At 43.0% G+C, this 13,584-nt stretch overlaps 1 protein-coding gene across 1 annotated transcript in view; it reads right to left on the minus strand.

The window, feature by feature from the left end:
- The window catches only part of RAB11FIP4 (RAB11 family interacting protein 4), a 119,049-nt gene that overhangs the window by 60,782 nt on the left and 44,683 nt on the right, over nucleotides 1–13,584 (minus strand). Inside the window, exon 3 of the mRNA XM_086624012.1 lies at nucleotides 7,202–7,290. Within this exon, the coding sequence (XP_086480138.1) occupies nucleotides 7,202–7,290 (89 nt within the window). The remainder of the gene's footprint in view (nucleotides 1–7,201; nucleotides 7,291–13,584) is intronic.

The raw sequence follows: 13,584 nt of genomic DNA on the forward strand, positions 1-13,584 counted from the left end.
GTCACCGACTCACGGCAAGGATGGCCAAACCAGGCAGTCACACTTTCACCAGTTTCAAACCACTCAGCCAAATATAGCCCTAAGAAATAGTAAATTTTGACTCAGACAAGTCCCTGTGGGAAGTGAATAATGTTTGGTCCCTCATGGATTTAAGCTTCTATTTCAGGAGGTCAGTAGTTCAACTGCAAGAGCAGATGCTTAAAATTTGAACCACCTAACCGGCAGAATTTGTGAAAAAAAACCCTGATACACACAAGTTCAGCCCAGCTTTCCAATCCCCCAAAAATGGCACAATCAGAATAAACACTACGGCACTGAGACACACAATTCTGAGGACTATGGAAGCTCAAGCAACATCTCTATCATGTCATCCCCCTGCCCTGGGCAGTCTCCAACTGGTCTCAGACAGTAAGATTGCATTTGGAGGGAGCAAAGCCCATCTACTGGGGTGTTGTGGCAAGAACTGGGTGGGAAAACATTTCTCCCAGACTGGGAGCTCTTAGATTTCAAAATATTTTCTTGGCCCAGCTCAGAATGAGAATGTCAAACCCTCAGATTTTTCTCAAAAGAAAATCCAAAACACATTTGGAGAAAGGGAAGAAATATTTTTTTGACTGGGCCAGAGTGTTTCACTTCTTTTGTATTATTTTATGTGTGTTTTATACAACAATCGAGCAAAAACAAGCCAGGGAAAAAGTAATTTCCCCTTTAAAAATGACAACGTGTGATGTTCCACCAAATCAAAAATTCAAACTGGTTTTGAAAAAGAAAATACTCCTCCACCTCCTTCATGGCTGTTTTTGGAAGAGTCAGCATTTATTTTATTGGAAAATGCCTATCCTGCCCTGGGTGCAAAACTACTTATTCTCCATACAGCAGTTATTCAGGGCAGCATTTCCTAATCAGCTTGAGCAGCCAGAGAGGTAGGTTATTTTTATGCAGGTGTTTTATACCAAGGACACTTCTTTTTGCATGTATGCACAAACATTAAAAAATGTAATTCCGAATATTGCCAGGTGAAAGCAGGCAATTTCCATGTAAATTAATCCCAAATGGGGGCACGCTGTGCTCTTCATTGCTCTTGGTAATTGTTCACTGGGGGTTTCTCAGCAGTTCTAGTTAATGTTGCTTTCTGATGCTTAGAAAAAAAAATAGGAAAAAATGAATTGCTGAGAGTGTTGCCCTTAGAGGTCAGAATAAACTTCTCATCGGTGCAGACAGTGTGTTGCCCGTGTATAATCCTGCCTAGTCCTACCGAGGAACATGGACTTTTTTCTCTCTGTAACTGCCTGGCTGTGCTTTATCAAGGTTTTCTTTCCTGCCTCTCCAGTGAGGGATCCAGGCAACAACCACCTCAGGAAAAACCCAAGGTGTTGACCTAATTCCTACCAGGCTCTGAGAAATCTTTCCACCGATTTCAGCAGGGGCTGGGATCAATCCCTAGGCCTCCCAAAAGGCCCATTTCCCAGGGGATGCAGCAGAACCTGAGGGGAAGGAGAATTTGGCAGATAGATTTAGAAGCACCAAATAGAAATCAGACTTCTGGATTAGACCAGGGATTCCAGGGAACCTTCTGCTTCCCTTGGCATACCCAAGAGAGAGGCTCAAGCCAGAACATTCCTCAGCTGAAGCACTGGGGGACATGGATGTCCCAGGTTTTGACTACTGCAGGAATGAAGATGCAGCCTCTCTTTCAGCCTCTTGGGGAAAGACATTAGGATGAGCTGCTCGTAATCACAGAGCGAGTCCCACAGCGACAGCAGGACAGAAGAGCCCACCAGCACCTTGGTAAAGGAAGCAATTTGCAAACATGCACTGTGCTGATTGCTGTGTAGCATGAACAGCCCCAGGAGTCTCAAACACAGGGAGGGAAGTCTTCATATGCGAGGCAGACACTGAGCATCTGCAGGGCTGAAAACACGATGGGAGCCGAGAATGACAGAGAGGGCATAGGTGATGGAGAAAACTAGAGGCTGACAAGAAACAGAAAAAAATGTTAGGAAAAATAGTATCAAGAAAACCCTCTTGACAAATGAGGTCAGTCATTTTGCCCAAGAACACTAGCAACTTGATGGTCAAGGTGGAGCCACTGCTTCAAAACACAGCATATATGAGATGAAAAATATGAAAAATTCTGGTTACAGACTCCGAAGTTTCCCCACTGGATGTGACATCCTTCACTCAAACTTTGCTTCAGCTTCCAGAAGGAAAAGTGAGCTCAGTACAGCACGGGTGCACAGACCCAGAGCAAACTACGTGGGAAGACGTTTGTTAGGGGCTCAGCCCTGCCAGGTCTGCACCAAAGATACAGCAGCAGTCGAGCTCTGCAGGATGCATGGTGCTATTTGTACTAAAGATCTGCACTAACGTGTAGTATGAGGTTAGTACTTTCCAGAACAGGCTTCTGGGAAACTAGAGGTGATGGGGCAGTTGTTTCTTGGGCTCAGGTAAGATTTGGTATCTCTGCTTGCTCCTCCCTACTGAAGTGACCCAGGGAGATTTGTTCACTGGCAAACTAACATTGCTGCAACTGCTGGCATGCCTGGTGAAAGGGATGTCCTCAGCGGAAAAAAAAAAAAAGGAGAGCTTTATTTAAGATGGGAACAACAAGAAGAGAACTGCAAGTCTGAGTTCAATAAAATATTCAGTGCTTGCCTGAGCTTTGCTGCAGTAAATAGCAAGAGACAGCAGAATCAGAACTGCAATTCCAGGCTGACAAAGGAGACCCGTGCAAATAGTCCTTCACCCTTCCTCAGCCCAGCTGTGTCTCAAACTGCTACGTTCTTCTACAGCCTAATGAAAATGACCCATTTGGATCACAGTCTTTTTCCAGTGCAGAAAGACCCTCTCTGTTCTGACACAGGTGATAGCAGATATCCTCAAGCAGCTAGAGGCGAAAAACCTTTCTTCGGAAGCCAGTGGGGGACTTCTAATTGCTACTGAAAATATTTTCAAAGCAGCAGATCAGCTAGTAGTCTCAGCTCCATCGCAGAGGCAAACACAATTTATTTGTCATGTTTCAACAATTTTTCTGCTGTTCATACAGTGTAATTAATCACTTGGCAGGCAGGCAAACACACACAGGACTGAAAAAGAAGCTCATACTTTGACATGCAGCAATCATCCTGAACCTTGTTAAGAGGCAGATTCACTCTCTTATTTAGACGTGAAAGCAACAACTCAATACAGCAACAATTAATAAGAAATAAACAGCCTCATTTAAAACAAGGGCCCTGCTATTTTTATATCTTACGACACACTCTTCCACTGGGCTTCCATGTCTGGCATTTGGGCATTGACTTCAGATGAAACGACAATCACTCACACGTAAAAAAACACATTGTCCCTTTATAAGCAGCTACTCAAATAGGTACCCTGCTACGTGGTGGTGAGAGGCTCGAAGATCTGTCATTCAGCCTCCTCTCCTGTCATCTATCTGGGTGATCTAAATTCAGGCTCCCTTCAAATCCGAACAGCCAAAATATGCCAGGTGAAGAGCTGAAAAATCCAGCTCCTGTTGCTGATTCCCTTTTCCCCAAACTTAGATGCTCAGACAGAAGGGCACCTAGACCCAGGTCACTGCTTCTCAGCCTGCAATGCAAATCTTGGCCAGGGAGCTGCAGATGCAGCCAGCCTAATTCCCTCTGAGTCCTGTGGCTAGTGCTCCCAGCTGGCTAGGTGCCCAGGAAGGCCCAGAGCCAGCCATTCGGAAATGCTAGACACAGGCACTTTGCTTTGTTTGAGCTGGCTGAATCTGGGTCTGGGTTTTCACACACATAACTCAGCTGTGGACTTTCTGTTGGTACCATCTCCAAAAGGCTATCCAAAGGCTCTGAAGTGCTACCAGATGCTTGCCACAAAGTCCCTACTGGACTAGGGAGCCTTTTGTCTCCCTTCAAACTGAAGCCAAGAGTTGAGGCCACAGCAGCAAACACTGTGAAAGGAATTCAGGATCGATAAATTGGCTTCTGGCAAATTCAGAGCATTTCTATTTTCTCTTTAAAGGCTGTAAGAGACCAAAGTTACACTAATAAGCAGCACTTGACTGAAGCAGTGCCTCAAATGTAGCATAATAAAGACTTCAAGCAAATCAACAGACTCTGAATTCATACACAGAGGGGGCAGGTTTATTCGTAGGTCCTGGAGCTGAGGGGCTCTACAACTGCTAACTCCCAACTGCAATCCCATCCTCCCAAGTTTCTTGGGACCAGCTTTCTCTGTATGTGCTAACACACTCTTTGCAGTCTGAACTGATGCTGATGGAAGTCAGTGGGAGATTTCCCACTGATCTGAGAGTCCTGTAGTAACCAAGTGCTGCTCTTTGCTTTCTGCGTATCACACCTTAACAGACTGGAGCTCAAAGGAAGAGCTCTCAATTTACCCGAAATATCACTGAAACAGCGTCTCACTATAGGCTATTAGAAACCTTCCATGAAATGGTCTTTGCATTTTAAATTGCATATACAATAGGATTTTTTTCTCCTTTTTGGACAAAGTTTTTACACATTAAAAGCTTGTCAACTTTTGTTCTTGTTTACACTGGAGAAAAACAAAGTAAAAGCCGACCATTTAGAAAATGTCAAATGAAATGGCCCAAGCTGCTGGTATCAGGGGATTTTATGTATCAATTTAAATTAATTGCATCCAGTTGGTTGCAATTAAAGACTTGGCAGTTTCCTCTTCATTTGACTCAACATACATAAACAGCTGGATCAGTTCAGCACCTTACTGTGGCTCCTGCCACTTCATCCCACTTTCTTGGCATTACCTTCACCTCTTCAGGTTTCTGTCTTTGGGCTTCAGAACACTACAATATAGGGAGTGGGCAGTCGAGAGGGACAGAAAAGTGAAAGAAGGGGAGAGAGGAAATAACATGTGACAAGGATAAATCTCCTCTTCCTCTCAAATCACATTGTGAACACAGAGACAGCATAAAAATGAACCAGCTCAGTACCTGCCTTTGTGAAAGTACAACCCCTTGGGCAGAATAAGAGAGATGCATTTCCTTTTAAAAGATCTATTTGTGCCATCACAGCAGATGTATCCTTCTGCTGCCTGAGAATTTGACTGCACCTGAGAATTAGACAGACATGCAAAGGGTATACTGGGATGAAAATGAGATTAGGCAGGCATCTACCATTTGTGCCATTGGGAGCTGCCCATAAACTTGAGTACATCACCAGGAATTCACACTCAATAAGGCGTGGGAGATGCAAGTAGAGCTCACATGTTTTCAGTTCGTGCTTCCTTGGGAACGGGGAACAAATCTCGTCCATGGTGATAATCTCAAATCCACCTGGGCCTCAGCTCTCTGTTTCATCAGATTTCTACCATAGCAGAGGATCCTTAAAGCAAGTGCAGAGCCTGTTCACAGCCTTTTCCCAGTCTTTAACTGACATCTAGCGAACAGTTTCTAAACTGCACCTGAAACACCTGGAGATTGTAGATGAAACGATCCCCTCTGGAGGGCAGCTGTGCAGAGTTGCTGTGGGATAACCATGGGGTGTACAACAATGTGCACTGTTGCCTGTCCCTTCCCCATCACGATAGCTCATCTGCCCTGTGGGCAGGTAGGGAAGAACCTGGTTCTGCTCAGAGGCTGCACAAATACTGCATTGGCCCAATTAAAGCGGGCAAACACAGCTGCTGGACTCTACTGCAATGGTGCTGTCCACTGCAGGGACCATACAGGATGGCTGGTGGACAGCAGAAGTCCTACCCAGGAGTGATCAGCTCTCCCAGAGGTACAAACCTAGAACTCAAACGGGAAACTCATCAGCTGCTATCAGGATTAGCAGCTGCAACTCTCACCTTTAGGCTCTCCTGGGGGATAGGTGGCAGGAGTGGTGCAGTTTGCAGCCAACTCACAGTTTGTCTTCAAGCACTCTCCACAGCACATCTTTGGGTGACAGCAGATGTGAAATCCCCGAGGAATAAAGACCCAACGATCATGTTGCCTGCCTTCAAAGAGTGTCAGAACCAGCCTGCAATGTCTGCATAGCAATAGGGGAACATCTAGCGTTTGCAGAGAGCCTGCTTTCCATTTTATAGCCTCTATCATCTATTGCAAAACAGGGAGTTTGGTTTATGATATCTATTAAGGTAACCAAGCAACAGCATGGCAGGTATCTGTGTCACCAGTTACCAAAAAAAATGGGTTTTATAAACAAGCAGAGTGATGGTTGTGTCAGCCAGCCACAGCCCAGGTACTGAAACCAGCCTGTCATTTTCATCAAGCAAAAAGAATCAATAAGCCCAGACAACTTTTCTTTATTATGAAAGTTTATGACCAAATTCTGCCCTCCTGTTTGCAGTCATGGAGGGCTCCTTCCATCTTGTGACAGACATCATCTGCACTGAAGTGAAGGAAATGTCTCTCTACTTTCTGTATGAACAGTGGAAAACATTTTGTGTAACAGAAAGAATTGTTGTAACACCAGCATGCTTATCACATGTCTTTCCTCAATACATGAGTATTGTTCTCACACTTCATCACTTGGGAAAGTAAAATGCTTTCCCTACTGATTTCAGGATCACTTGCAGTCTCATAACACCATTGACGTGCAATCCTTATCTGAATGTACTATGCCAACTGTACCTTTAATCTTAAGAATTTACATGGGTGGGGGTGATTAAAACCAAAGTAAAATGAAGAAGAGACAAATAGATGCTGAAAGGAAACTTAACATCCTGCTTGTTAGACTGCGCACACACTGTCAAATTAAGGGTACAGATGTAGACCGTTAATGGTCTGAAAACATGCTACACCCACCAGCCAAAATACTATCGAGGTTACCAAAGGTGTATTGTTTCTCCTTCCTAACAGCTGTTGAGTCCCCGTTTATTATCTGCCGAAGGTCTCTGAGGACTTGTTCACCTACAAAGTTTGACTGATTTAATTAGATACAGATCAGTGTGGTGCCAGCGAGCTTGTATGCAACGTCTCCCCTCACAGCCACGCAAACACTGAGGCTCCTAAGAGTAACACTATCCAAATCCTAAATACTTTCACACCAGCTGACAGCCTTCCTGTGCTGAATGCAGCTTAAACCAGTACGGAAGGCTTGCTAACAGGCATGAATCTAGGAAGGAAGAGTCAATAGGCCAAGTAAAACAATAGCCTTGACAATGACCCAACTACACATCACTCCAGAGGCTTCCTCAGTCCACTAACACGAGACAGAATTAGTGCTTCTCTTACCTGGTAATAGTAGTCAACATACTGTGGCTCGTAGTGTCGAGGCCCGGAGTTTTCAGGAGACAGGACATCTTTTAGTAACTCTTCACAGCCTGGCAAACAGAAACAAGCGCAAATGGTCAGGCTGAGAGTTTACTTTCCCAGAGATTGCATGGAAAATGGAGGAAGAAACACAGGTTTTTAGCTGATCTGTAGGCACAAAACCTTGAAAGGTAGCTCTGGAATGTGTTTGAATAGCTGTAACAAAGCTCTGCCTCCAGAGTGCTGCACAGCACACATTCAGCATGTGGCACTTAATTAAATGCAATTACACTAATGCTGACTCTCAGCACAGATACACTACACTGCAATGAAAATGAAAGCTGAATATTGCTTGGTATAGTAAACTGTCCTGCGGGATAGAAACTCACCCCTGACCAACCCAAAACTCTGAAATCAAACACTGGATTTGCAGGCTTGGCATGAGCCAGTGTCCACTGCACATTAGTGTCAGTGGAGCTGCTTCTAATTTTCTCTGGTCTCAGTGACAGAGGGGCAATACCTAAATGTCATAAATCCCCCTTAAAAATTAGCTCTGCTGCAGAGCATACGATGTTTGGCAAGCAAGTATCTACGCACTGCAACCAGAGTTTTTCAGCTTCCTTGTTTGCTTTTGTTAACAACCACATTAACAGCTGGAAAAATCAATGTCTGTGTTTTCCCCAGTCCTTCTCTCATCGAAAACCTGCGACAAATATAGAAACACTGAAATCACCAAACGCCTCATTCCCCATTAGTTACCAATGACTGCACTTGGCATGTTGAGCTGCAGAAGGCAGTAATATCAGGCCAGGTTATTTCAGAATTACCAGTTCACAGCGTTGGGCCTAAACTGTGTGAAACCTTCTCAGCATGTGTTGTACGCTATCCTACTTGGAAGCTGCAATTATCCAGCAGTATTTCTCTCTTCCATCCCATCCCTAATGCAACACGTTTGGCTGTGACATTGCACACTGATACCCACCCATGAGGCAGGTGAGCCAGAGGAAACAGAGTAGTGTAAGAAAGTGTGAACTGCACAGGTTTCTGCTGTTAGCTTATCTTCTCTCTTGATTTTAAAATAAAGGAATAACATCTGTAGGGGTGTAGATACCTTGTGGTTACTGAGGAGTCCCTTACAAAGGAAATGGACACTTAACAGAAAAGGTGACAAGAAGGAGGACGCCTAACAGGGGGGATCAATATGTAGTCAATCTTCATTTAAACCTCTTAGATGAGAAGTTATCACCTCCCCCAACTTTTTTCTTTGGTGGGGAAAAGTCACTAAGGCTGGTACAAAGGTGGGTTTTCCAAGGAGGATTTAACTGACCAAAAGAAGGGGAGCCAGAAACCTTTCTGCCTTGCCTCCTTTTGGAGGCCTAACTGGTCTATTAGAGCTAGAGTCACAAATAGCTCCCAGACCTCCAGGGTCTAGAATCTAGAGTTTAGCTGCAAGGTCTTCCGTGTCCCTCTTCGCTGTTCAGGTCTTACCTAAGGTTATTCTTGATCACAATCTTTCGTTTTCCTTGTCCATTAAGGCAGACCCCTTCATGATGCCCTCGATCATTTAAATTCAAGGCCATAATTTATTCAGTAAAAACACTGGGGAGAAAAGCACTGTCTGCTTCGTAGCTCGCCTACTTGGGGCAGCCCTCACCACTTCTTCATGACAGCCACCTGGCACAGGCTTTTATGTCCTGATCCAGAACCACAGAAGCTGATCAAGCATTTGACCCATTTCCAGAACATCACCAGGCATTTAATCCAATTTGTTTACTTAGCTGAGTAGTTTAAAATGGCAAACAAAGCCAAATCTTGCTTTTATTGAAGTCACAGGCCAAGTTTCCATTGGCACTGACAGATTCAGGGTGTAGGTTCATCTGAGACTATTCCCTTCTGCAAAAGTGACTTTTTGGTGGGAAGATGTTTGAGTGTGCAGCAACCAGTGTTCACTGTGGGAAAGGTTTGCTTAGCATGCAAGCTGGCATGACAGCTTGGATTTCTTCATCCTGCTAGGAAGATTTGCATGTTATTATACTCTGTAAAAAAGGGGAGAAGGAAACGCTGAGAGGCCATTTTCATCTGAGATTACTAAAACACATCATTGCTACCTTGCAGACATCTGAACCTGTTCCAACATCCATCAAATCAATGGAAAGATGCCCACTGGCTTCAAGAATCTTAAGATCATGCCACTGGTTTTATTCTTGTTAAGAACTATGTTAAAAGAATAAATTATCTGTTGCTTTTTTTCCCTGTCAAGACACAAATCAGAATCTCTTAACACTGGAGGACTGTGGTGCTGGTCTTTTCTTTGGGCCATCCCTTATCACCAGGAAGGTGGGTTTTGGCACACCATCGGGAAATGCACCAGCTTTCTTACTTGGTGTTTTTCTGCAACAGTGCTAATGTATCTCACCTTTCGCTTCCCTTATCTAAATGATAATTTGAATTTTCCAAGTACTCCAACAGGTTTACACAAGGGGCATAATATAGAGAGAGGACACTGGAGTGTCTCAAATATTGTGCATATGTCTTCTTATTACCAGAATATATTTTGGCTTGCAGCCTGGGAAATGCCAGTGAGATAAATTAGTGTGTCACAGTCCAGACAGAAAATAATGAAAAAAATCAAGCTTTACTCTGGCAAATCTGAATACAGAAATATTAAGGCACTGGATAACAATTTGTACAGGGAGCAGTCTAGTCTGGCACACATGGTGCTCTCTGCTACCAGTACCACTCTTGAGAACCGCTGTTCCTTGCCTATGCTTGCAGAACTGCCATGCTGGATATTTCAAGCTGTGCAGCAGTATGCACCCAAGGCTAGAATCTGTCCATAAATAACCCATTGCAAATAAGTGAAGGAATACTTCCTGGCTACTTTAAGAACCTCCTGCACTCAGATGTCCCATTATTGCTCTAACTTCATTTTCCAGCAAATGGTAAAACTGAAAGCTACTTACATGGCTGATTAAAGATATTTCATTTGGATGCCTACTTGTATCATAAGATATTAATGTGCTCGATGTTCTCTCTCCCTCACTACAGTTGGGAAAATCTCCTCATCTACATTTTTGGGCAGCACTTGACAAGGAGACTTAGCTGCACTGCAATTATAGTTAGACAGTGGATAGAGGCAAAGAGCTAAGCCAGGAATAGTTTAAAGTCCTTGTGTGTTTACTGCTGCAGCTCAGCAAAAGGATGTCCTCTATGGAGGAACACTTTGCTAAAGGGCTGTGCATTATATAAATCACTGTGCAGGGTGACACCGATCAGGAATAATCTTGTATCTGGAGGAAAAACGTAACTAGCAGATCATAAAATGAGAGTGGCCAGAAGCTGTGGAATTTTCCTTCTCTGGCTAAAGACACTTGATGAGCCAGCATGAGGCAGCTTCTCTGTGCCACTCAGAAGACTTTGACACATAGATGTGTATCAGTTCTTGTTTAACAAAGCACTGAGTCACTCTCTAGTCTGGTTATTATCCGAATTAAAAATTATCCTAATATTAGAAATGCATAAGCAAACACAGCTCATTTGGCCAGCACCGGGTTAGGGAGTAGCGTAATAGCTTGGAATTATTTGCACTTTGCAGAGCAAAGTGAAGTAAAATTGCAAGCGACCTGTCCCTGGTCAGAGGTCTGCTGCAGAACAAGAATTCTAAGTAGCACCAAACCCACTAGGTCATTTATCCTTTCTTTCTGTGAAAACAGCCAGGTAAGCTTTTTCCTTTCTTCAAAATACCTGGCTAAGACTAGTGAACTTTCAAAACACAGTGCCAGCTGTCCAGGGGCAGGACGGGATCATCTTTAGTCCTAAGCAAAAATGATGAAAGTGTTTTACAAGTCACCGAAGGGGAAGGCATGAACCTTTAACTTTTTCAGTTCACTCAGGATGCCAGACTTGACTTCTCAATAATTGTACAAATTTACCTTCAGTTTCATTTTAAAAAAAATTGGTTTTCACAGCCTAACAAACATACAATTTGCAAACAGACATTCTGGCCACAAATAAACACAATTACAACAAAGAGATTTCCTGCAAATGCTCCAAGAAAGAGATTTAACCCATACTGCATCAGGCAATTAACCAATATTAATACTATAGGAAATCAAATCTGGTTACTTAATTGAATGTAGTTGCTTCTTGGCATTTTTCCTAAGAGCAATAGCTTTTTACTTCATCTACCCTTGGATCTTTAATGGTGTATTAGATTCATTTATGGTTTCAGGCTGTATTTAGTAAAATTTAGTTGAGTCTTAGAAAACCGAGTACTTTTAAGAGTAACCAACTTCAGTTCATTAAACAGCTACAGAGTAATTTACAACAGGAGAACTCAGCTCTTCACATTTATGTGACAGTCCTTCTCCCTAGAGCCACTCCAAGTACCATTCCTGTCAGTAAGTTATTCTTAAAAGAATGGATAGATTAGTCAAATCATCTTCAGAAATATGTTTAGAGCATCTGAATGAAAGTATAAAAGATAACAGTAATAGTAATAATAATAATAACAATAATAATAATAGTGAAACAAGTGGCTAGAAATAGTCTGCTTTGGAAAACTTTATTTTGAAAAAAACTCATGAAATTTCATACTATATTATTTTCCTATTCTTTCCCAGTCCAGATAATCTGTCACAGTCTGAGCTACCACAATAGCCAGCTTCCCTTTTTGAGTATTTCTTTAAAGCTTTGGGCAAATCTGCATTCGTGGCATTTTCAGCAAAAGGGCTAGGAACTCACAGAGAAACAGATCTACTTTTTAAATTTTCTCTGCTCACATAAAGACTGCTTCTAGAAGCTGTCCAGCCAACTGCAGTAATTAGATGCCTAAAGATCCAGGGAAGCACAGAGATGGATTTTTGAAGGCACATGATGGTTTGTGTTACTATTTTGAAGATTCAAAGGTTGCTATTGCTGCAGATGGGGAAGCATATAAATTCGTAACTGCGCTTTTTCCACATCGTTAATGAATACGAAGTAGCTCCTTCAACTCTCCATTTTCAAATATTGTAACAGACCATAACATAATGTCCTTAAAACTGCTACAGGATGACAAAAAGACACTCTTGCTCCAGGAGAAAAACAGGTTGTACAATTTCATCTGAAAAAACAGTGATTCTGCTAAAGCACAAAGATTCATTATTGCAGAAATGCTCTGTACTAAGGCGGCTCAGTCTCTCTCATTACGAAAGCCATTACCCTCCAATTAGTACACAGTGGTCAGTGTTGTTTTCATGGTTAAAATAAGCTCTAAAGTCAGAATACATTAGTCTTTTAATTCTGCATTAACTTGTATTCGTGCTGTATACTCTCATCTCTGTGAACTGCAACACCAAGGTCAGTAGGGGGAGCTCACCCTTTATTTGTCAGGGTTTGGGTTTTTTTTTAAGTGGAATATCAAAGCAGAGAGACTATTGGACAGACAACAGAAATCTTAAAATAGAAGGAACAGGTCAGACTTAATTAGAGCCTGCTAAACATACCAAGAGCCTGGTCCTGCAAACACATCTGACTGTGGAACCTACCAGCCTGCACAGCACATTAGAAATAACAGTTCCACTCAAGCCTTTAAGTATTAGAAGTGGCAGAAAATATTTACTGGATCAGTACAATAAATTCAGTACAGCAAAAACAGTCATTGACTCCACTGAGCAAACAGTAACGGATCCCACACTGACCCTGCTGAAATCAATAGGAATTCAGCCTGTGAGTGATGTTCTGGCTGCTCTCAAAGTCTCTAAGCAGTGCCACTTCTTAGACTATACTCGCTTTGACACAGCTGCCAGGTAAGAGGGCACAGGTGTTATTTCATGACAATTGCTTTCCAGACTGATGCAGTTATTAGAAATAAAGCCATGCAGTGAGCAGATAGAAAGGGCAGCTTCAGCAGAAGTAAAACCTTCACAGTCTGGCATTCCAATGAAATTGCTGCAAGGCTTTAAATTTGATGGCAAGCCTGTCCCTGGCTCTGGCAGAGCCTAATTGCATGGGGAAAGCAGCCTAGACAGCAGGGGCTCAGCACAGATGCTGAGGCAAAGTCCTTTAATCCACAAAGGACAAGCAAAGAGAAACAAAGCTCTCCATAAACAGAAAGCATCCTGCCTGCCCAGTATTCCACCCAGAGACACAGTGGGAATGAGATCCTCCAACACACTTCTCCCCTCTAGCATAGATACCTCCACTTGAAAAAGTCCTCTCCGTCACTTCCAAAGGTCCCTGCTGTTAGTGAGACTCCTCAGGACATCTTTCCCCACAGTTCCTGCTACTCAGCAGCGGAAGATTAATTGTCTTTTCCACCTGATAGTCTCAGCAGCTGCTGTGGAGGTAAATGACTCATGTCGTGGGGTTTATCCAACTCAGAA

This window comes from Tauraco erythrolophus, chromosome 20 (assembly GCF_009769465.1).
Source record: "Tauraco erythrolophus isolate bTauEry1 chromosome 20, bTauEry1.pri, whole genome shotgun sequence".
Classification (NCBI taxonomy): domain Eukaryota; kingdom Metazoa; phylum Chordata; class Aves; order Musophagiformes; family Musophagidae; genus Tauraco; species Tauraco erythrolophus.